The 23,903-nt window shown below is 39.7% G+C and overlaps 2 protein-coding genes across 5 annotated transcripts in view; one reads left to right on the top strand and one right to left on the bottom strand.

Moving 5' to 3' along the window:
- Window positions 1-88: 88 nt before the first annotated feature.
- Window positions 89-8,916, top strand: LOC120542115. The gene is made up of 2 exons (XM_039774279.1): window positions 89-578; window positions 1,653-8,916. The coding sequence occupies exon 2, from the start codon at window positions 1,764-1,766 to the stop codon at window positions 6,084-6,086; it is 4,323 nt and encodes a 1,440-aa protein (XP_039630213.1). The 5' UTR covers window positions 89-578; window positions 1,653-1,763; the 3' UTR covers window positions 6,087-8,916.
- Window positions 8,917-20,504: 11,588 nt separating this feature from the next.
- slc23a1 (solute carrier family 23 member 1) overlaps window positions 20,505-23,903 on the bottom strand; it is a 59,841-nt gene continuing 56,442 nt past the window's right edge. For 2 of the 4 annotated variants that reach the window (XM_039775771.1, XM_039775772.1), the window contains 2 exons: window positions 22,902-22,997; window positions 20,505-21,420 (listed from right to left, as the gene is read on the bottom strand). In XM_039775771.1, coding sequence (XP_039631705.1) covers window positions 21,179-21,420; window positions 22,902-22,997 — 338 coding nt within the window. In that variant the 3' untranslated portion in view covers window positions 20,505-21,178. Of the gene's footprint in view, window positions 21,421-22,901; window positions 22,998-23,903 lie in introns of those variants that run through there. The other 2 variants (XR_005636270.1, XM_039775773.1) reach the window with 2 other exon arrangements.

Raw genomic sequence — 23,903 nt, 5'->3', positions numbered from 1 at the left:
GACATTTCCAAAAGACAAAAATACTATTTTTTGTGTTTGTTACTTTGTATTTTTTATTGTTAATTTGCATTTACTACATATATATTTTAAATATATGCCTCAGGGAAAGAATAATTTCCCTTTGGGATGCACTGTTCTATTCTTCCTTTCTGTTGCTTTAATCTTTCTTGATAGTGCAGTTTAAATTTAGCTGGCCCTGTGACCAGTCTTCCTTAGGGTGTCATATTCACCTTGAATATCTGCATTCTGATTGGTTTAGCACCTGCTGTTAAACTTAACTACAGTATGCTTATCTGTACCTTTGGGACAGTCACTAACGTACCGAAAAGTTTGAATTGATTTATAGCATAACAATGCTACAATCGTGAGAATGCGCTAAAGTTGGCACAACCGAAGTAAAAGCCACTAAAAATGAATGTAATGTAGAAAAAGATGGTCATTTGTATAGCATTTAACCTTTACCTATTAGCAGCACTACCTGGAATCTATTGGTCAATCAGTGGCTGGCAAAATGTGATATTCAGCTGCGGAGCTTGCAAAGTTCAAGCGGCCGGTTAGACAAGTGACTCACATGACAGGTAAGATGATCTGCAAAAAATGTAACTGTAGTTTAATATTCTCTACTAAACATTCACTTACTTCAAATACAGTTCTAATCAATTAATGTACTGTAAATAGTTTAATTCATAATAAATGCATCATTAATATTAGGGTAAACAGTTATCTATTCATTTTTTTGAAAATATAGCATGGTTAGAGCAAATTACATAGATTGCAGACTTAAATTTTCACAGATCATAATAGACAGATCGATAGATACAAGAGACAAATAAAGGTTGTTCTATTTTTGGCTTTTTACAGAAGGTCATAATAATGCATATAGAATCGATAGCTAAATCAAATTTTTTATTTAAAATCATTTTGTGAATGTATAACAGGCTCTTTTTTCTTTCATTAATAATAAAAGATATTTTGTCAGGTATATCTAGAAATATCAATACTAGAAAAAATCGTGGTTAACCATTCTCTTTTTTCAATCTGCTTATATTTCAAGTTAAAAATGTTTATCCTGTCCAAGGCTGTTTTCTTACATGAAGCACCCTTGACTCAGTAGTAGATAAAGTGGGCTTAGAAAATTTATGGATGAGTGTATGTTTTTATTCTCATAATGCCAAAACAGAAAATAATATGGTTCAGTGACATTAAGAACATAAAAAACTATTTGACATAATGACTCATTAGGGAGTAAATACTTTTTTTTGGGGTAATTTAAAAAGGGCGGCGCAGTGTTTTACTGTGTTGCCTCACAGCTCTCTTGTCAAGTCACTGTCTGTTTGGAATCTGTGCATTCTCCCCTTGTCTGCATGGTTTTTTCCTCTTGTTACTCAGGTTTCAGCCCACATTCCAAAAGCGTGCATGTTAGAATAATTGCCAACTCTAAACTGGTCTGCATTGATCTTCTCTCTGTTGAACTGGTGCCCTGTCTTGGAACAGAACACTAATTGTTTAAATATTCTAAAATGGTATCATTTTTGCATAATATATTGAAAGTAGGTCTAAAATGTGATTTATTGAACAGTATGTTTTTAATTAGGTTTAAGGTAAAATTACAGGTAGGCAAGTGTGATCCTTTTATTAATATTTTCTTCTAGGAAATAGAGAAAAAAAAACTCTTTGACACAACAACACTGAAAACAACCAGAAGTGTGCCAGTTCCCTTTAACTGTCAAGTTGTAGGAACAACAATTGATAGATATATTGTAATGGATGTAACATCTACAAAGGTTCATTCGGAACTGACAGATGAAAGTCCTGATCCCTTTTTATGGGAAAAACTTGATGATACCACTTCTAGAAATTTTATAACAGAAAAGACTTCCTTGTGCGATATTTTCATAGAAGAAAGTGACATGGTAATGGTATCTGAAAAATATGTCTCCCCCATTTGTGATTGTGCTGACTACAGCAAAACTGATGATGCTATCTGTGATTCTTGTGGATCTTTTCACACTGCACTATGCTCAGATTCAACAGAACACTACAGTGACTGTGATGAAAGCTTTGATGACACCCGGGAAGACTTCTTGGCTGAACAAACTGATACTGAAGTCAGTTATGAAACCAACTTCTCAGAGTCATCACATAAAAATGAGGAGGATCTGTATGAAATTGAACATGGTAAAGGCATTGTGGGAAGTCATACTGTAGCAAAGCCTTGCAGCAGCGTACAAAGGCTCGCCAAGTCTGACTTCTGTGAGTGTGTTGATTCAAATTCACAGCAGCTGGATGCAGAAAAATGTCTACAAGAAGAAGAAGCCCTGCAGTATGCAAGTGTGGATTCATCTGCTTGCTGTCTGATTAATTCTCAGGCTGTCAGCAGACACTGTGTAACTGATCCAACTCTGAATGGGGGAGTCCACTGTAAAGGGGAACAGGTTCAGCTGTCACTCACTGCCAAGAATAGAAAGATTCTGGAAAGTTGCCTTGCAGATCATGCAGCTGGGGAGCTCTCAGGCAAAACAGGCTGTTATTATTCTAAGTGCCACAGGAAAGAAGAAAGCAAGAAGCAAACTGTGGCCCAAAGCGCAAATAGAATTTTTGTATCTAACGGAGCTCAAGGAGGTATTGATCGATTCAGTGAGGCTTCAGGTATGGGAAGTGAACTGGATGAGGCAGACCATGAAGTTAAGTGGCTTACTGACTCTGCATTCAAGAGTTTATCTTCTCCTCAAGATGAATATTTTGACATTTATAACTCTAGTTATAGATCTTCTACCAATATGTCTCTACCTTCAACAGAAGACAGTGCTGCAGTGAACATGGGATCTGCTTACATTGACATTCATGGGTATGATAGTGATGATGGCCATATTCCTGGAAGTAAAGATTTTATTGACAAGTACGAACTGGGAAATTTTGAATGTGTGGATGTAGCTCTAGAAAGCCAAGATGATATGAAAAAGACATCCAAGAAGAGAACTGTGCCAAAGAGGCAGATTCAGCTCAGATGGCGTGAGCGAAGTGAACTGAAGGTATTTACATCTCGTGATCATTTAGAGGGCCAGTCTGTTTCTGAAATGGCACATTGTGAAAGACATGGAAAGGACAGATTACTACGACAACATAGCACTCCAGCCGTCTTTCAGGATCCTCCTGCCAAGGGGGCCGACATAACAGATGAAAGTGAAAAAAGAAAGAAACTGCAGAAATCGGTGTCTTTAGATGAAACATCTAGCAAAGCTAAAATGGCATCGTGTCTAATTAAAAATGTTTTAGCTAAGAAAATGCAATATGAACATAAGCTGAAACTGATGCATGGATCTGTCAAAAGTACAGAATTTCGGGTCTCATCTAATCCCCCCTCTGGAAGCGGAAACAGTTTGCCTGGTCCTAAAGTTCCATTTAAAAGAAATGGTTCAAGTGGAGAACTTCCAGATGAGTCTTTTGCTTTTGGTGCAACATCCAACAGCACTTTCTCTTCAGATGAACGGCAGCATAATTGTAGCACAGCAAGCAAGCTTTCCTTGATTGCAGAAAATTCCAACAAGGTAGGCACATTGATAAATTCTCATACCTTTAATGCAGAAACTAAAACTTGCAATACAATTGCTGTAAGTACTTTAGATACTGATAAAAGAGGAGAGTCTGGACAAGTACATGTCATAGAGCCAAAAGAAAAAGTGCAACTTTTTACGCCATACAATAACAGAAGTGAGCACTTTAAAGGAAATGAAACTAAGCATAAAACAGTAGCACCTCATGCTGAGAAGATACTGCAAGGTGCAAGGTTTGGAGAAAATGAAAATGAACAGATTCCTGTCACTGTTTCATATTTAGGCATTGGTAACCTACCAGATCAGCTGGAAAGGGATGAACAAGATTTTAAATGTGAAATGAAATCAGAAAGCGTCTTTATGTCAAAAACTCCAGATATAACCTTGAGTTCCAGTCATAAGAGCAAAAAGATTAATCCTGTGTGTGACGCTGTCCGAGTTCTCTCTCCACAGAATGAAAGAAAAAGGTTTCCAGGAGAAATTAATGCCCACCTTTTAGCTCACAACTCTGTGACAGAGGACATGCTTTTTCCAGAAACGGAAGGTTTGCATCCATTGAGTGAAGGGTGCAATTCGAAAGTTAAAAGCAAGGCTCCCATTCATAAAGTGAGGGATGTAAGAAAACTTGTGAAAAACACTTACAGCCTGTCCTTTAAAGCGCCAGCTGTTTCTCCTCAAGAAGACCTTGCTGCTGAAAAAACTGAGTACAGGAACTTGCACTTCTCATCATCTCCAGTGCTCATTCAGTGCAAAGCAATCAGCAGAAATAGTAGCACTGAATTGAACTCGGAGCCGTGCAGTGCACAGGGACCACCTCTGAGCAACTTGTCTGAAACCAAAGCTTTGAGCTCAAACAGTAAGGATGAGTCGACATCTTCTGTACAACTGGATGACTCGGCTCAAAGTGATATTAACAGTCTGGGCTGTTTGAAGGAAAACATCGAGTGCAACAGCTTGAGACTCATGAATGGAGGTGTTAATACAGTAGATGCCTCGGATAGCGGATCAGAGAACATGTCAGGCTTTGATAGTGCGGGCAGCCAATGTGCAAATGATAAAGAAGGAAACTCCTTGCTTTCTGTAGATGATGAGGCACAGGATGTCACTTTAACACAACCAAATAAAAACAGCCATTCAGTTTCAATGCTCCTGAAAGAAAAAGGCTTTCAAGCAGATATAGGAGTATGCGAAATTCCCAATGATCCTAATAATTGCCCTCAAAAGCACGTGAACACCCTTGAGTTCTCTTTGCCCGTGTGTCGCACCAGAGCAAATCACGCTTCCAGTGCCAAACAAAAACCAGCTAACATAAGCACTCCTGTTGAAATAAGTGTGAGCCAAGCTGCAGGACTGGAACCCCAAAACACAAATGGCAATTTGAACCAAGAGAAATTGCTCAACACTCACGACAAAAAAGATCAATATTCCTCACAGTTCTTAACAGTATGCAGTAATGGAACTGTTCAGCATCCCCTGGCACCTTCAGATGATCCTCCTCAATATGAAGAAAGACCAAGAAATAGACTGCAGATGTTGCCTTGTGATGTGCACAAGACCACTACAACAGCACCACACCTGTATTCTACAGATTCCTATCCAACACCCCCACCGCCATTCAGTCCAGCATTTGAAGCAGCTCCACCTGGACAAGAACAACACAAACCTCTGCCATCACAAATCCCACCTAATCTCCACAATGAATCCCCAAACTACCAACCCATTCTTCATCCTGCACAGGCAAGCTCACTTCCTGTTCAGGCCACCTTTGCAAATAACACTCGAAAGCCGTCCTTTCCGAGCTGTGAAGATCAGCCTTTCATGAAAGCCAATGAGGGTTTTGCCTGGAAGAGATTGCCGTGTTTGTCCCAAAGTTCTGTTGGCAGCCAAATAGACCCTTCAAAGATTGGACAAGAAACAAGGCCGAATTTTGCATGCAGTCCAATAGGTTTCCCTTCCCCATATCCAGTGGAACGGGTCAATGAAAACTTTCACCTTGCTGAAAACATGCTAGGCTCCAACATAGCAGGATTTCAGTATCCGCAAACTCCCAGGAAAGTTTTATTTGATCCAGAAACTGGAAAATATTTTTACATTGAAGTTCCCGTTCCACCCCAAAGAAAAATGCTTTATGACCCTGAAACCGGGCAGTATGTGGAGGTAATCGTACCTCAGCGCCCTTTAAGCCAGAGTGGACTGTATCCCACAGCAACCTCTCCTTATTCTTCCGTTGCACATCCTAGCATGTATGGTGCTCCTCTCCTGTCTTACGCCGGATTGCCAATGCCTGCCCACCCAAGGTTCCCTGATTTGCCAGACCAGCCTTGCACCCAGTTTAGCAGTGAAGCTAACCAGACACTAAAGCCAGAGGTGCATAGCATTCAGCCTGTGGACTCCAGCTATCTTGAGAGCATGTACTACATTCCAACCGGAATGACAGAAAGCCCAGCCACACTTCAGCCGGCATTTTATCAGAAGCATTCTGGATCGGCAGAGGAAGGGGAGCGTGCTGGGAATGGCCTGCCTGTTCATTAGAGTCCAGTGCTACTTTTACTGCATGTTGCCATCATTGGAAAGGGGAACATTTTCCCATATAAGGTGTGCTACCTTTTTTTAATACATTTTTAATTTTTATTTTTTTTTTTGTGTAATTAAAATTTGGTATTATTGTTGTAATACCAAAAAAATGTGGTGTTATTTTTAAAGCATTTAACTTGCTACCCCTGGTTTAGAAATTTAAGCACTTTGCCTACACAACATAGGAGAAATATTTCTAGTCATTTTACATTTTGTTCAGTCGACTTATTTGTCAGTGTAATTTTATATTAAAAATGCACACCTTGGGGGGGGAAAAAGAATAAGCTCACTTTGTCTCAAGTGCTATGAGATTTTCTGTGGATCTGGCCAAGGAAGACGCGGCCCCAGAGCTCCTTCTCAATGCCACTGAGAAAATGAAAATCCTTTTCTGTTTGTTTGTCTTTGACTGTGTGCTCTTACTACACCTGCATGTGGAAGTGAGTTAGTGCTAGAGCACCACTGCTGACTTTTTACTTGAGTTTGTTTTTTTTAATTTTTATTAATAATGCACATCTTCTTAATTCTTAATACCTATGAGTAGTGAGAAAAGAGCTACAGTATATACATGTAAAGAATTATTATTATGTATGCGCAATGAAATGGCCACCAGGTACAAATTGCCCAGATCTTTAAAATGGGATTGTTTTACTGTATGCAAAGTATTTGTCAGTTTTGTTCCCATGGGTCACACTTCCTGCTCCATCATATGATATTTGCACTTTAAGCCTTTTTTATTTGATTAGAGGAGCATATTGTGAAGATCTTACATACTTTAAATATTTTCAAACTGCCTGGAAATGTGCATGGAGATAAGATAAGAAGGAATATCTGGGGGGAAAAATGTGTAATTGGTTAAGTAATGTTAACTTTAAGTGAAGGAAGGTTTAGGAACATTTGAGGGAACGCCGTAAGTTTTATGTTGTGGAGAAAAAAGTCAAAGGTGACATGTATGTGTAAGTATTGAAAAAGGTACAGTTTATAAAGTGAAATATTCCATCTCCATAAATGAGAAGATGTTACTCTAATAATGCTAAGGTAAGGGCGCTACGTTGAGCTGCTTAATGTATGTGTTTCATGTTTGGGATTTCTTTTTTGCATCTTTATTCATTTCCTGTCTATTCATTTGTAAGAAGAATTGTGGGATTTTGGACAGAAACGCAATCCAGAGCTAAATCTCAGTCTTGTAATTGTTCACTTTTCTAGTAAGCTGCGTCATGTACCGCATAAACTACATGATGGCTCTTGGATCAGATAGGTGATGACTTTAACTGATTTCTTATAATAATTTGTTTGCATTATTTTTTAAAAGCAGACTTAAAAAAGATGAGGTGAGTGTACATTGTCATATGCAGCCTCTATAAGACAGCAAATCCAGCCAATGTGTTTGAACAAAATTGAATACAGAGATGTGTCGGAGTTTTTATTCTTAACTGGCTACTGGTTAGATGACATGTCACGGTTTACGTTTGGCTGCCCTCATTTTAACTTAACAAGCAAACCAAAGATTAAAAAAAATGATGAAAGTAGGCACTCCGCTTGATGTCTGTTCATTGATTTTTCAAGCATTTGTCACATATGCGCTTACACAAGGTACACTTCATCAATACATTTAGAACGCTGAGTTAGCCAAGTGTATGTTCAGTGCAAATAATCAATCCGGGGTTTCCAGGTTTAGTCCTGGGGGGCCACAGTGGCTGCACACTTTGGTTCTCGCTCAGTTCCTTAATTAGAAGCCAAGTAACGTTTTTGTGCTTCATTTTAGTGAATTTGATTGTTTACGATTCCCACCCCTAAATGACTTCTTTAAATCTTAAGCAGGTATAAATTATTTCACAGCTCACCCGCTGGCTCTCTGCTCCCAGCTACATCTGTCTGTTCATCATGAAGTATCGGTTTTAATAAAGAAATAAAAGGGAAAACGGTATAGGAACAGACCATTAAAGGTTTTGGTCAAAGTCTTGAGTATCAAAATGACCTGAAGTTGCAGAATGAAAGCCATTGAATTGTTTATCAGCAGTGATAAAATTATTAAGAAACTGGGATGAAGACAAAAGCCACAGCTGCTGTCCCCAACCCTGATCAAACCTGAGGACCCCTGGTGCAAATGTCATCTTTTCTTCTTTATTTTCCTAGACTGTGAATGTCACTGTTCTTAAATGTTATTTCATGTTAAGTAAAGTAAACCCTGTTCGTGTGACAAATCATTTTCTTTGCAAATTGTGTTAGAGGGAGCAAGTAGAGACTATAATGAATATCAAAATTCAAAACTGAAAGGAAAATAGCCTAAGAGGAGCTGTTCTGCTCACACAAAAAGAAGTCCAACAATGATCCTGCTGTAGCTACTGCCATTAAAATGAGTCAGAAGTCATGGCCATTTTCTGTGAGCCCCCAGATTTGACCCTGCACTCTGACCTCCAAAGGTCATGCAAAAACAGTTTCCCCTCAGGGATTATTACAGTGTACCAAATACCAAAAAAAAAAAATTAACCGAGTGATGATTTACACTTTGCCTCCCTCTCAGACAATGGCAACTCAGTTTTAAGATTGCAGGAGCTCATGCATGGGACAGGACACGCAACTGCTGGGCTATTTTCTTTTAAATTAATCCTTTAGTACAACTTGAATTTACTTTTTAAGCTTCCTTTACAAAACAGACCTGCTGCTGTTCATGTAAACTGTATTAAATGAGCTTAATGTATGACCTCTTGTGAATGAAAATGTCCATCTTTATTTAAATAATGACAACAGTAATATAACTGAAGACCATTAAAACACATTGTGCACTTTCCGAGTTGTTTTTGTGGGTTTCTAAAGAACTTTAGAATTTCAACAAATGCAGTTAACTGTTGAGGCTTCACAGCGTTTTTATTCAGCTCTGTCGATGTGACTGCATACCTTTAGTGACAAAATCTCATTAGAATTAAATATGTAACTAGCATTACATAATCATGTCACAGGAAAGAGGCTGGACATTGTAAATGAAAACTACTGAACTCACACCCTTTGGACCCCCCACGTCTGTGGTGCCCCTCAGGCTCAGATGGACTCCTTATCCATTACATGCTGTTAAACTTGTGTTGCCAAGAAAGAATTGCTAGAGACACTTTCAGTAAAGGGCAGCACGGTGGCGCTGTGGCTGCGTTGCTGCCTCTCAATAAGGAGACCTGGGTTTGTTTCATGGGTCCTCTCTGCGTGGAGTTTGCGTGGGTTTCCTCCCACAATCCAAAGACATGCAGGTTGGGTGCATCTGCGATCCTAGTGTGTGCTTGGTGTGTGTGTTCTGTGGTGGGCTGGCATCCTGCCCAAGGTTTGTTCCTGCCTTGCGCCCTGTGTTGGCTGGGATTGGCTCCAGCAGACCCCATGACCCTGTGTTAAGATATAGCAGGTTGGATAATGACTGACTGTCTGACTTTCAGTAAACAGAACAATGTGGACGAGAACAGGCCATTCAGCCCCACAAAGTTCACCAGTTCTATCCACTTAATTCATCTAAAATAACATCATGCCGAGTTTTGAAAGTCCATAAAGTCCTACTGTCTACCACTCTACCTGGTAGCTTATTCCAACTACCTTTGTTTTTTTGTGTAAAGAAAAGCTTCCTAATGTTTCTGTGAAATTTATCCTTAACAAGTTTTCAACTGTGTCCACATGTTCTTGTTGAAGTAATTTTAAAATAACTGTCTCGATCCACTGGACTAATTCCTTTTATAGTTATAAAAACCTCAATCATGTCACCTCTTAATCTGTTTTTGCTTAAACTGAAAAGGTTTAACTCCTTTAATCTTTAAATTTTACACTGTGTATAAAGTACAAATAAGGCTAATTATCTGCTAGTCATTTGTATCAGTCACTGTTTGATTTATATTAAGCTATTTTATATTGATAATACTTCAGAGGTGTGTTTGAAACTTGATTCTAAATATTTAATCAACAAGTTTAAGTTAAGTTTAAGTTACTCAGTAATAGTTTGGCGAGTCCACAACAGACGTGTTTCAGGGTTTTCTTTTGTGTCTGTAGGAGGTGGGCTTCCTGCTGGAACACAGAGGTTTACATGTCTGTCAATCATGTCACTCAATCTGGCAATAATGACTGAGATTCCTATAAAACGCCACACCCAGACAGCTGATCTCCCACTTCTGTAGGATTTGATGCAGGGCGCATTTCGGAGGGGCTGCAGAGATTTGTTTAACTGACGGCGATGAAGAAGTGCTTTGTCATTTTCGACCATTCCGACCAATTCTGTTGTATTCATGTAATAAATCAAAGCCTAATTTTAAAAGGCGGACAGACAAGAAGCTGCTACACACGTACAGGTCTTCTCCATCCGTGGCGTTTTACCTGGACAGGTTAGGGATATTCCAGCAGCCTTTGAGCCGCACGCTGCCTCTCGTACACTAATGCCGAATTACTTGGGCGGGTGCTAGCAGTTGGAAGTGTAATGCAGGGACATGACGGGATCGCCAACCTGCTCAGTTTCACTGGTAATGTTATAGACTGAGCACATGCACATCAATATACCAGCTAATAAAGCTTCTGCCCTGTCAATAGATAAAAAAAACAAAAACGCAACAACTCGCTGCTCGTACGTGATATAGAGTGTGTGTGTGTGTGTGTGTGTGAGGTTCAACATCCGGGCACACGACACATTCGTTCTACGGACACATTCTGTCGGCATCCGCCTGGAAAATGCGGGGCTGTAAGAGGCTGCCGGCTTTTCGGTAAGAAATGTGGACTAGTCAATGTAATTGCATTTATTTAAGTATAGAAAATTTATTTATTTTTTAATGGATTAGCATAAACACTTATGTGTCTAAAGTTTTTCTCTTCTTAGTTCATCTGGGATATTTTTACATACCTTCTAGTATCTATCTATCTATCTATCTATCTATCTATCTAGACCCCTTTCTTATAATGGAATAAACCTGGCATTGATCGGCATGGATTTTGTGGTAAGGTGATAATAAACTGAAGGTATAGCCATTTACTATTGATTTTGGAATACGCAGACTGTGCAGGTGGTCATATTCAAATCTGGGCTCGTGATGTTTTAATATATGTTGATCTCTCTCTTGTGCGCTAATATTCCTAAAGTTACAGATATTTCATGGATGAGACCCTGGGTTGCTGAGTAGTTCGGGCTCCCTCCAGTGGTCAGATTCATATAGCGTTTGTACGTACTAAAAGGGGCTCGAAATGTGCGTACGCAAAAAGCGTACACGGGAGAAAGCGCGTACATTTACTGGAGCCAAATCAGTTGAATGAGGACTCACGGGTGTAATAATTAACATCAGCGAGTTGTTATTACGAGTGTGCGCTGATGTGACAAACATGTCAGACTTCAAAAGTAAGGAATATGGTATGCAGATTGTATTTTAGTTCCCTTTTTAATCGGGCAAACACCGCGTGATAAGAGGGAAGGGTTTTTCTGTTTTTTCGTTTATATCGGCTAGTTGTTGTCATTTCTCGGGGAGCTGGCGACAGGTCAGGGATATCTCGGCCAAGCTGCACTCCATTGGGCTCACTGGAAGCCAACCGACGAGGCGCTGCATTCAGTTTCGTATAGTGACGATGCACATACATTAAACATAACACGTTTTTTGCCAACATAAGCAAAACAGCGACAGCGTCTCGTTCTTCTAACGTAATTTACTGCACACACTTTGTAATAAGCACACTTAGTTAGAGTGAAGCTGCTTTTGTTTGCTGTAAAGCCGTTACAGTCCATTAACACGCAATGCAGCTGACAGGAGACTGACAAACGTCACGAGTGCTCTGGCATAACGCTGCATAAAAAGTCAACTCCAGTTATAGATGCCATAAACAGAGTTTAGATGTATTTCTTCTTGCTCCTGTTGCGTGCCCACTCTGCCAGTGGCGAATGACCCGCTTCGTCACCCAAGATGTGACCTTTTTTTTCCCCCTCATGCACGGTCCGGCTGGAGTTCATCGCATATGTGGCAGCACTAAGCATGTTGCCGTTTGATGGATTTGCGTTTGTTGCACACCCGCGCTTAGGCCACCAAATAAAGTATCTTCGCGTGTGTCTCATTTTGAGATGAAAACTTCTATCTCAGAGAATTAAAGTCCGCAGCATTGTGACTGCATATTTATGAGATTGATTAGCATAGTCCATGTATGGTTGTTTCAGGGAGGAACTAGGCGGGGTTTGAGGCGGGTTCACATAGGCACATTAACAAGCGGACTGTTATTCGTGAAGGATACATTGTGTATAAACGTGTTTACACCTGGTTTTATACATCGTTCCACTTTTTTCCTATATTTTGGCGTCCATACTTTTTCGCACTTGAAATCATGCAGTTTTATAAATGAGACCCCATAGTTTTCTCTAACATCTCAGAGACTTGTAGGCTGTCCTCCTTTTGAAACTTTTTACTCTCTACCTCCATCAATTACTCTTCTGCTAAATGAATGTTTTTCTTTGCATGTAACTACTTTGACATGTTGTAAAGCATTTTGAGCTAAATTTATTGTATAAAAATAAAATGTTTACATCTCACGTGTCCACACCGCAGTCCCCTCCTCAGTTCTCTTCTTGAAGTCTCTGCTCTGTGGATCAAAGGGTCAGTATGGATCAAGTGGGTTTCAGCTGTTGGTGAGTGGCTGTTTGAACAGTTTGTTCTTTCTTTCTTTCTTTCTTTTCTGGCCTAGGGGTGCGTTTGCATTCAGGTTCCTCCCTTATTCTTGTCTTTTTTTTCTTTTTTATGTCATCCATTTCTCAGGGCACTACAAAGGGAGATATCTTACTTTTAAAATCATTGTTCTTGCATTTTGTTAGATTTAATAAAATGTGTAATAATGACAAAAGAGACATGCAGGTTAGGCTGATTGGTGACTCTGCATTAACACATCGGATGGCATGGTGAGTATGACTGGCACTGGGCTTCTCTCTCTTCATAACTTGATTTCTGTTCTGCTGTGACAAGCTCCATTTCCCAAGAGCTTACTTATTTTCTCTTTTGTATTTTAACTTTAATTTTTATTCTACTTATTGCAATAAGTTGCCATCCATCAGTTTTCCAACATCCAGAGTTACTGGATGAATTTAGCATCTTACAAGAGTTTGCACTGCTGCCACAAAGTGAACAAACACACAGCCCCAAATCACTGAGGTTTTTTTAGGTGTTTCATGCCCTCCTTTTGTGGACTGGACTGGAGTTTGCATCCAACACTTTGGCCTTCAAACATGATGGCCATCATTCTTTTTTTGTCTAACATTTTTGGATTTTGTTCTTATCAAGAAAATCTCAGTGAAATAAAGCATTTTTGAAGCCACAGAAGATATCTAGGGACCATGACCAATGAGCAGATGAGCCTTTCTGGCAAAAAAAAAAAAATGAAGTGTGCTGCCAGAGGTGGCTGGTCGTGTGTTGAGATGTGGGATGAAGTGACCTACTAGGCAGCTGTAGAACAGCACAGTAAGAAAATACGGATCTCGCAAGAAAATGTAAAAGGCCTCCCAGTCAACCCAATTCAGAGTCGCAGAATATTCAAGGAGAGACAAAGTTATATCTTTGGTGATGAATGGCTACATTATTTATAACTGTATTGTATGTAACCAAAAACAAAGAAAATTATAACAAATGAAAATGTTAATTTAGTATTAGTAGTACAGTGGAACCTCGGTTCATGAACGTCTGGAACACGTACAAATCGGTTTACGACCAAAAAGTTCACCAAACATTTGTATCTGTTCACGACCACAGACTCGGTATGAGAACAAGCCAGTTTCCCTTTCGGTTTGTGCGCGCTGATGATTTCCGCATGTGTTCAGTCTCTCCTTGTGCAGCGAGAGACACACACACACACACACGAGAGACGGCTGGACACATAAAGCAGAGAAGGCAGTTAAAGAATACACCGGGCTTGTTTTTGTTTTCACTTCTGTTTACAGCGATCGGTTCGTAGCGTGCATTGTTGCAATGTTACTTGTCTTGGTTGTTTATTAAATTACAGATTTTTCAAATGATCATTTTTTTCCCTGTTCTTAAAACTCATTAAAAAAAAAGAGTTTTTAACGAGCGGTTCGTTGCGCTATAGCGCGAACTCTTGCAGTGTTAGTTTTCTCTGTTGTTCAAGATTTTCTGAGTGTTATTCAATGTTTTTACATTTAGTTTACTATTACGCTGTGCATTCTATGGTGTAATTAACTATATTTGTGCTTAAAAACTTACAAAAAATATAGATTTACATACAGTTCGTACGGTCTGGAACGGACTAATTGTATTTACAATTTAAATTACTTCACTTCACAACCAAATCGGGTTACAACCAGAGTTTTGGAACGAATTATGGTCGTGAACCGAGGCTCCACTGTACTAAGTAGTAGTACTCGTATTGTTACATGTACAGAATACTGTGAAATTCTCACTTGAATATCTGATCAGCATTCAATGCGACCCAACTGTCTGGTGCCTTGAGAACAAGAATCTGTTAAAATATAGAATTTCATCTTATTTCGTGTAAAACACAAGTCATCTTGCCTGATGTACCCCTTTATATCGTATTTCTGCATACAAGTGATAATGAAGAAGCTCAAAAAATCTAGCAGTCCCACAAACCACAGTCCAGTTCCAGGAAGGTGTGCACTGCTGCAGAAGTCAACAGTGTAGGCATCACCAGAACATTTTTTATCCCAAATGGAAAAATGAAGAGCCCCCCCAGGGGGCAAACAAAAGAGAGTGGGGATTTGAACACAGGTCCCAAATATCTGTGAAGATCAACACACAGCAGGCCTGAAATTGAGGCTGACACCCAGCCATCTATTTTCAAACCAGCTTAATCCAGTTCAAGGTTGTGTGGACCAGAGCCTATCATGGCAGAAACCAAACCTGGACAGAGAAGTATGGGGTGATGAGCCAAATCCACTCAGGCAGCAGCTGGCTAAGGACCTGAGCCCTGCACCATCATTACTGTAGGGTTACATGGGACATACGCTACTCGATATCTACCAAACATTAGGAGGTTTTTCTTCACACAGAGAACCACAGACACTTGGAATAAGCTACCATGTAGCATGGAAGACAGTAGGATTTTAGGGACTTTCAGAACTCGACTTGATGTTTTTTTTAGAAGAAATAAGTGAATAGGACTGGCGAGCTTTGTTAAATGGCCTGTTCTCGTTTAGATTGTTTTCATGTACCAAGGTATATCCCGCTTCAGGGCTCACTTTCAGACGTTGAGAGCACAGCACACTGGAGAGTCAAGCTCAAGGATGCCAAATTCTTTTTTTTTTTTTTCATTATTCATATTTAAACATTTTTATCCAGCAAGCAGTACCCTGTGTAGATCACACCTCTTTACCTGACGTGCACTGGACGCCATCGAATGGAGGGCTTGTTGCTGATGCAAGAGTAAGAGAGACAAAAACTCACAGTCAAAGTTGGCAGGGCATCTGTGGGTTGCATCCCACCTGGGACCGCCGCACAGAGAGCTTGGTGACTGCGAGGAAGGCCTGGATAAAGTGCAGCTCCTGATGCAAAATTTGAGACCTTTTACATGTACAGAGTGCATATCACCTTCCTTATTCTGACTTGTGCCCGCATCATTTCCAAATGAGCATTCTGTATGAAAATGTAAGTTATTTCTGTATTACTAAGTTATTGCCCATTTCTTTTTGTTTGTCTTTGTTCGGATAAAACAAGGCCAGGCAAGTAAAATTTACCAAAGTTACAAGCATTGTGTAAAATGAGAGACGGAAAGGAAAATGAAGATTAAATTACCAACGTTATGTTAAGCCCCTTATCCACCTTATTGAAATGGTAAGTGTTGGTGTGTCCGTCTGGGTTTTATGTCTCTGTGATTCCAAAAGATGGCACATCACAAACATTTGTAGTAATAAAATATATTGCATTTGTCATTCCAACAGGTGGAGCATCACAAACATTAGCACTGCCTTTACGAATCCCATTCCAAACAGCACATGCTGCACCACAGATGTTAACGCTGAGGTCCATGTTGTTTACTTAGATTTCATCCCATTTTAGACTGGCAGCAGTAACTACTTAACTAAATCTGTTACCTTCTCTTTAAAATATTACAGAGTGTAGATTATTTTTTCCTATGAATTGTGTTCATTTAATATCTAACAAATTAGTGTGCATGGAAATATTATTAATACGCTAGTTATGGTTCTACTATACTTTATTTCTTTCATTATGTATACTGTATGTATAATGTAGCGCTGGCACCAGCTCATACAGTTGGTCAATCATACCAGGCTGATGCTACTTGTCAGCATTGTGACTGTACGTACATATATATATATATATATATATATATATATATATATATATATATATATATATAAACTATACAGAATATTGATGAGGTAATAAAACAGGAGGGCTTTGCTTTTGAATTGAAGACCCGCCTCTCCCCCTCATTCATTGGTCAAGAGTCCTATCTTCAATTCAAAAGCACAGTATTATGGTAATACATTTTCCTGTTTACAATGTACACTTTTTTCCAGAAGTAACTCTTAATAATATATGAGTAAAAACGTATGGACATTTTACACATCATTTGCCAATGTACAGCATTGGTCAATATGGACTTCTGTTGTATCATAAATATTTTGTCTTCTTCTGCATGAAAACATGCAGACTAAAAATGTTTTTCTGCCATCACTACAAGCTACATAACATATTACTATTATGTTTATCCCCTGAAAAACAAACCAAAAATGTTTCATTTTTTTCAACAAGAAAAAATATTTTGTTTAACAGAATCACGTACGTACCAAAACATCACCATAAATACCGTAGGAAAAGTCTGTCTAGTGTCCACTGCTATACTGATGCAGATTTAGTACACATCCTTTGTACAAGATGTTTTAAAACTGTCCCCAATGTACAGCCCAAGGTTGCAAACAGGACATTAGAAGTGTGTTTCTTTGCTCACTTTTCTTATATTTGTTCTTTAGCTTCTGCATGAGAAGGTAGAATGTTGGTGCCTATTCCGCACTGATGGCACTGCCCATTACTGTATGTTACTGTAGGCTACCACAGTGCAAGGCTTAGTGACTTCTATGTTTCCCCTGACATGAACATTGACCGTTGCTGCGCTATAACAGGTGCTTCGGGAGCTAACATATTTCTTGTCCCTACACTTGATTACAATCATTTTACCTTTTTCCCACATTGAACCTTCATACAACCAAAGTCGTAAGGCATATCATAGTCAGTTGTCCAGTGCCGCATGTGTTAGTTTTAATATCTGATGACCAATAAACACTGTCATCACTATCGCTCAAGTCAACTAATGGTTCAGTGTCAGTTTGTTCTAAAACTGGCTTTACAGTGTTTTGTTCTCGCACCATGAGCGTTTTGAAGGCTCCGCCCCACCTATAAATATTAATGAGTTACCACAGAATGTCAAAATCCAAAGAAATATTGATGATGTCTTTACAGCATACTGTTATTTTATCCACTGCATGGCATCAGAATGCTGTCCTGAGGATTATTTGGTCTTAACACAACTTATCCTGAGATGGTCTCGGGGTTAATGCCAAAAAGGTAAAAAAAATAAATAAAATTTTTGGGCAGTGTACACCTTCACATTTTGCTGCATGTTTTTCTTACAAATCATGTCATCCCTTAATCTCCTCAATTCTTCTGTTTCAAGTTAGAGGTGCAGGGGTTCAGAATCTGGTTGTTTTTTTTTTTTTCACGTGACTCTCATTTTTTACTTACTTTTAATAAGTTCATCAGCAAGGCTTTGATTTGAGATGTAGAAGCAGAATTGTTTTTCAGCTGTGCTTAGCCAGCAGATGTGTTACATCACAGCATGTTATCAATTTAGTGCATACAAATGGGACAATAAAAGCTGTTATTATACAGGGTGGTCCAGATCTAATTCCGCAATTATGAAAAGGCGAACACATCGCACCCGCTGTTCGACTGACACCCGTCTCCCCGCCATTTTGGAATGCAGGGCAGGTGCTGCCATCTATCAGCAACAAAAAGAATGTTTTGTGAATTCTCTATGTAATAAACTTAAGTTATGGTGGCACGGTGGCGCAGTGGTAGCGCTGCTGCCTCGCAGTTAGGAAACCCGGGTTCGCTTCCCGGGTCCTCCCTGCGTGGAGTTTGCATGTTCTCCCGTGTCTGCGTGGGTTTCCTCCGGGCGCTCCGGTTTCCTCCCACAGTCCAATTGGCGATTCTAAATTGGCCCTAGTGTGTGCTTGGTGTGTGTGTCCTGCGGTGGGTTGGCACCCTACCCAGGATTGGTTCCTGCCTTGTGCCCTGTGTTGGCTGGGATTGGCTCTGGCAGACCCCCGTGACCCTGTGTTCGGGTTCAGCGGGTTAGACGATGGATGGATAAACTTAAGTTATAGCGTAATTAAAATTGCATAATTAGATGTGGACCACCCTATACTATGTGTCTATTCAGAAATGATAAACACCACGTCTGTGAAACTCTGCTGCATACCCTGCAAGACGTTTGCTTGAGGACCCAGGAGGTGAACCCAGACCTCCTTACTGCGAGGCAGCAGCGCTACTCCACCGCCACTGTGCTGCCCTTTGATATTCAGTTCTATTAATATGAGTAGCAATATTTCAAATCCATCACTGTAAAAAATTAGTATGTAACCTTTCACTCACAGTTTATGGGATTAAAAGTAGAAAGCTTTTGCAAACCCTAACAAAATGACCTTCACTGCAGTGACAGGTGGCTCCACCTCCTTGTTTATTTATTTTTGTTTGTAACTGTCAACTTTTTAAAGATACACTCTAAGACAGTGGTGGCAAACTCCAGACCTTGAGTGCCGCAGTGGCTACAGGTTTTCATTCTTACCATCTTCTTAATTAGTGACTAGTTTTTGCTGCTGATTACTTCTTTTAATTAACTTGACTCAGGCCCCAAAGTTGTTTCTTTTTCTTTAATAAGCAGCCAAACAATAATGAGACACAAAACAAGTCACAACATGACCAGCTCCCCTGTGCCTTCTACACAATATCTGAAATAAAGAGAGGTGATGGTCTTGGTAAGGTTGATCTCTCAGGTCACCAAAACATTTTGACAGTGCTCTTAGAACAAAAAAACAACAGTTCTCGAAATGTGTGCTGTGGCAGAATGAGAGCAGCAACAAGCCAAGGAATTAAATTAATTAACAGCAAGCACTGGCTTCTCATTAAGAAAGTGATTGGAGTGAAATTGGTTGGAGTTTGAAACCCCAGTTTAGCTGATCACCTGAAATGCTCGTTTCACATCTCATTTCTATATTGGCTGTCATTTAATGAAGAAAGAAATGAATTCAGAGGGCTGAACTCTTCTAACAGGGGTATTAAAGTGATGGGGGAAAAAGTTAATTAGCAGTGAAAACTGTCACTTGTTAGGAAAAGGGTTAGAATGAAAACCTGTAGCCACTGCAGCACCCGAGGCCTGGAGTTCTCCACCTCTGCTCTAAGTCCATCTCCACTCATTTGTCTGTGAAGACTTCTTTGATCCAGTGGTTTTGACCTTCAATCCTAAGGACTCCCATGGTGGCAAGTTTTTACTCCATCCAATTTTACAATTGGTATGTCATTCTCACTCATAATCTGTATAATCTACACATATTTCTAAATAATGCATATATATATATATATATATATATATTTGTTAACATAGCTTCTTCATGTGCTTATGCTCCCTTTGTCATTTTCTTTTAAATTTACTCTTTTCCTGTAGACTTTGATCCCTGAATTTTACTCATATGCTGATGATTAGCAATGAGTACTGCAGACAGAGGTGCAAACAACACAACGACTTCATTGCCATTTTAACTTGTCAGCTCATTAAGATACGACAGTGAAGCCGCTGCTCCCCACCACCATCACTATTGAAAGAATTTGGAAACAATTAAAGTAGCACAGTCATTTACGTCTTTATGACGTCTTTATCAATGATGACTGGCAACACTTGAGATACAATTGGCTAAGCTTCTTTTGTTTTTTTTTTTTTCAATTGGCACCCAAGCAGGTGACTTGACTTGCTTATGGTCGGTCACCCAGTGTCAGTACCAGGATTTGAACCCACAACCTCATGGTTTGAAGTCCTGGGTCCAAGGCCTTAACTACTGCATCATACTGCCTGCCACAATCTAAGAGTGAATTAAAAAGAAAATGGAAACTTAAAATATTTAAAGCTATGACAAATCAAATATTTCTGAATTTCTTAGAATAGGAGAATAAAAAAACAGCTCACTAAACAATATCAACCTAAAATTAGAAAAATACAACAATTGTAAAACTGGCTGATAAAAAAAACAAGGGCCCGCCATTAATGAGTATGAGAACCACTATTTGCTATGTGAAACTACAGATGAAATAAGACAGCAATATTCCAGAGACACACTGATGTGTATTTACTAAATCAAGCACTCTCAGAATTTTATTTAAACGATTTCTCAGAGGTATCCAAAGCAGTACAAGCCCTTTTAAACTGCAGTGTTTCTGTTTCTGTGCTCAAAAGAGCTTTCAACCTCGCTGACATTTGCCAGTGTTATCAAAGAGCACTTTGCAGTTACTGAGGCGAGCAACAGCTATTCTGAGGAATGACCCTTATAGGCACTTGTCTAGCCAATCCGAGTGCAGCTGTAGTTCCAATAGTAAACTCTGAAGATGAGCTCGTAGGGCAGTGGAATCCCCCCAAGCTGCCTCTCCGTCAGTCGTGTTACGAGCTCTCCAGGGAGTCTTGTGTTAAATGAGCAGCTGCACTCTCCCTTCCTCCCAGCCGGACACAGTGGTGCTTTGTTTTCACTGCCAAATGCTCTTCTTTTCAATTACACGGGAACTTGACTTGAAGTAGAGGGTGTCTACTTGAAAAGTGAAGAGACTTTTCTTCTGGGCAACCCTTCAGACTTGTGCTTATGACAGCATGGGGTCCAAAAAAAGACATTCTTGAATATAAAAAAGAAACCTTCTAAATAAAATGTTTCACAGCTTAGACATGAAAATCAAATTGCGGATAGGCAGATACAAAAGACAGGCAATGACCTCTTAATATGTTTTCATAAGACATTGGTGGCTTCCAGTCTGACAAGAATCTCACACTTTGGTAGATGATACAGCACTCTCTTCGGTCTCGACAACGATTTCTGCTGTGTCATCCCTGTTACTTGCTGTGAAGCCTTTGAACATCGGGCAGATGGGGACAAATCTCAGGAACTTGAGCTTTTTCACAAAAGCCATTCCACATGGAAAATCATAAGTCAGTAGGTCTACGCTCATGTCACTGTTGGAATGAGCACCTTCCTTCCACTCTATCAATCCACGCTCCTTTTTTGAGCCTGCACATATAAGAAAAAAATACCCTAAGTTACTAAATACAAAATTACCCTTTTTATGTAGAACTTGTGTTCCACAGATTAACAATATCGACTTGAAATCACACGGCTAAAGGTTAACATTTCAACCCCTGCCCACCATGTGAACGAATTTAATAAGTCTAAGTCTTGTATTCTGAGGAGATGTCTTGTGCTGCATTTGAAATGATTTTGAGTGTAAAAATTAATCTTTTCCAAACATTTTTTTGGTCGTCTTCAAGGCTGTATAAGGCACAATGCAAGATTTTATCACAAGCTGTCCATATAGTCATCAAATGTCAGCACAACAGGCTGTGTAGCAATGGCTGTAATTTGACAGCCAAAAATGAAGCCTATGAAGTTGAGAAAAAAACATGGAAGTTGCTGTATACTAGAAAATAAGCAGTAGTCCAAGTACTGTGAAATGGAGATGCTGTTGCCCTGTTAAAGAAACATCTTATAGAACGTACAGTACATTCAAAAAACCTGATAAAGAAAAATGGGTTATTTTGTTTGCTTTTTGATTTTTCAGGATTTTTGTTGTGTTGGCAATGCATGACTGCACAAATGCCAGTTGAAGCCACATGGAGACCTAGGTGGGGTTAGGAGGGTTTGGTCCTCCTCGGTGTCTGGAGCACATGCTCCTTTAGCCAACAAATGTGTTTCATAGCACAGATCGGGAGGGGAATGGAAAGGTCCAGAGCCTGTGTCACTTGACTTACATAAACAGTGACCCTAGGTGGCCACAGCACACACTCTGTATTATCACACATTGAGGATGGGGGTCTCCTTCGTGTCTGGTGCCCCTTAACATTTATAAATGACACCCCATGTTGCCTAATGGATTAACCAGCTGTGGTCTGTGCACATGACAATAAATCAGAACTTTACAGATTACACTGCATTACATTTTGTTGATGTTAAATCAAAACCTTTATGACTTGTATGATCATCATTGGCAATCTGGAGGATCTCTCTCTGTGAATGGACCACAAGGCTAAGAAATCCATGGAACTATTACATGAAGAAGATAATGACTGCATCCTAATGCAGTGGCTTTCAGGGCATGAGATGGAATACAGGCTCTTCGGAGTAGAGATCAACCACCATCTTCTTTGCAACTACTATGAGACACCATGGAGTCCACACAGGACAGCATCCAGGTGCCACACTTTTCCACACATCCTGTGTTCCTGATTCAAATTCAAAGCTGTTTTAAAAGCAAATGGGGGGCAAACTTGCTATTATTTAGGGGTACCTAACAATGTGGCACACAGCATTGATCCCAGTGGTAAGTATCAACTCCTTTAATGTACTCAGTTTGTCAGTTACTATATATATGGGCTAAAAATAACACCCTATAAAACACATGCAATGGGACATGATACCACCATAAACTTCATTCAGCCTCTGATTTCTTAGCCAACTTTTTCTCTTACCTCAGAATCCAGATGTTAAGCACATACCTGGAATAGTGTTGTCCAATAAAAAAGCAAGGCAGCCCCCCACAAACATTTCAGTTGTCAATAAAACGGTCAGAATTTGGTCAATTTCTGGTACTCCTGTAACGAGGAAGAGCAGTAGTGAGCATTAAAGGAAACAAGTTATCTTGTGTTTCTAAAGATTTATTTACCTGTGGAAGGCAGTAAATGTCACTCTGTGTGGCTCTGGAGAAATAAAGGGAGACCACAAAGTACAAACTGAACCTCCTTCTCTGCAGTGTAATGGCTCACCCTCTTACCCATAGTGCCATACTATTTTTACCTTTAATCTCTCTCTCTCACTATACCTTGGCTTCTCTTCTTCTTCTTCTTGCCAGTTGTCTCCAAGGCCAAGTCTCTAGATTTAACATCCCTCTTGTGGTGAAGTGGTACTAAATTCCATACCAAGGTCCCTTCTAGCAAGACGTAGAATCACTTCCTAGGTCAGGGACACTGGGCTTGAATTTTCAGTAGTGACTTCTGTGTCCCTGCTCTCATATGTGTTTATTTCAGGGTCCTTGTGTCCTCTAGCCTCCAAAACGTATCGCTACTCCTATAGTATCCTATTTGGCCCAATTGTGTCTTTTAGCTTTTGGGTCAACATTGCATGCTTCAACCAATGCTACAAGCTTGCTCTCTCTCTGTCTCTCATTCTAGTCTTCCTGCCTAATGTATACAGCATACCTAAAGCATGTACCATCTCATAGTGTTGTATGTTGTCCCAAGTGGAATATGAGAGACCTTTTCTGAGCAGAGTGGCTCTATCTCTGTGTCTGATGTTTCCTGTGGTTCTTTCTTCTGCCTTATGCCAATTTGATGAGGGCCAACCTCTTGCCAGCCAAATATCCATCATACAAATGTTATTAATGTGAGAGACTTGCTAGCAAGGAAGACAACTATATTTATCTTTCTAACCCATAATTGTCTGGAGGAAAGACAGCAATATCCTTACAAACGTAATAAAGATAAATGCTGTGAAAAATCTCC

Source organism: Polypterus senegalus, chromosome 13 (genome assembly GCF_016835505.1).
Source record: "Polypterus senegalus isolate Bchr_013 chromosome 13, ASM1683550v1, whole genome shotgun sequence".
Classification (NCBI taxonomy): Eukaryota; Metazoa; Chordata; class Cladistia; order Polypteriformes; family Polypteridae; genus Polypterus; species Polypterus senegalus.
The sequence above is the reverse complement of the archived record's forward strand: the minus strand, read 5'-3'. Positions and strand labels throughout refer to the sequence as shown.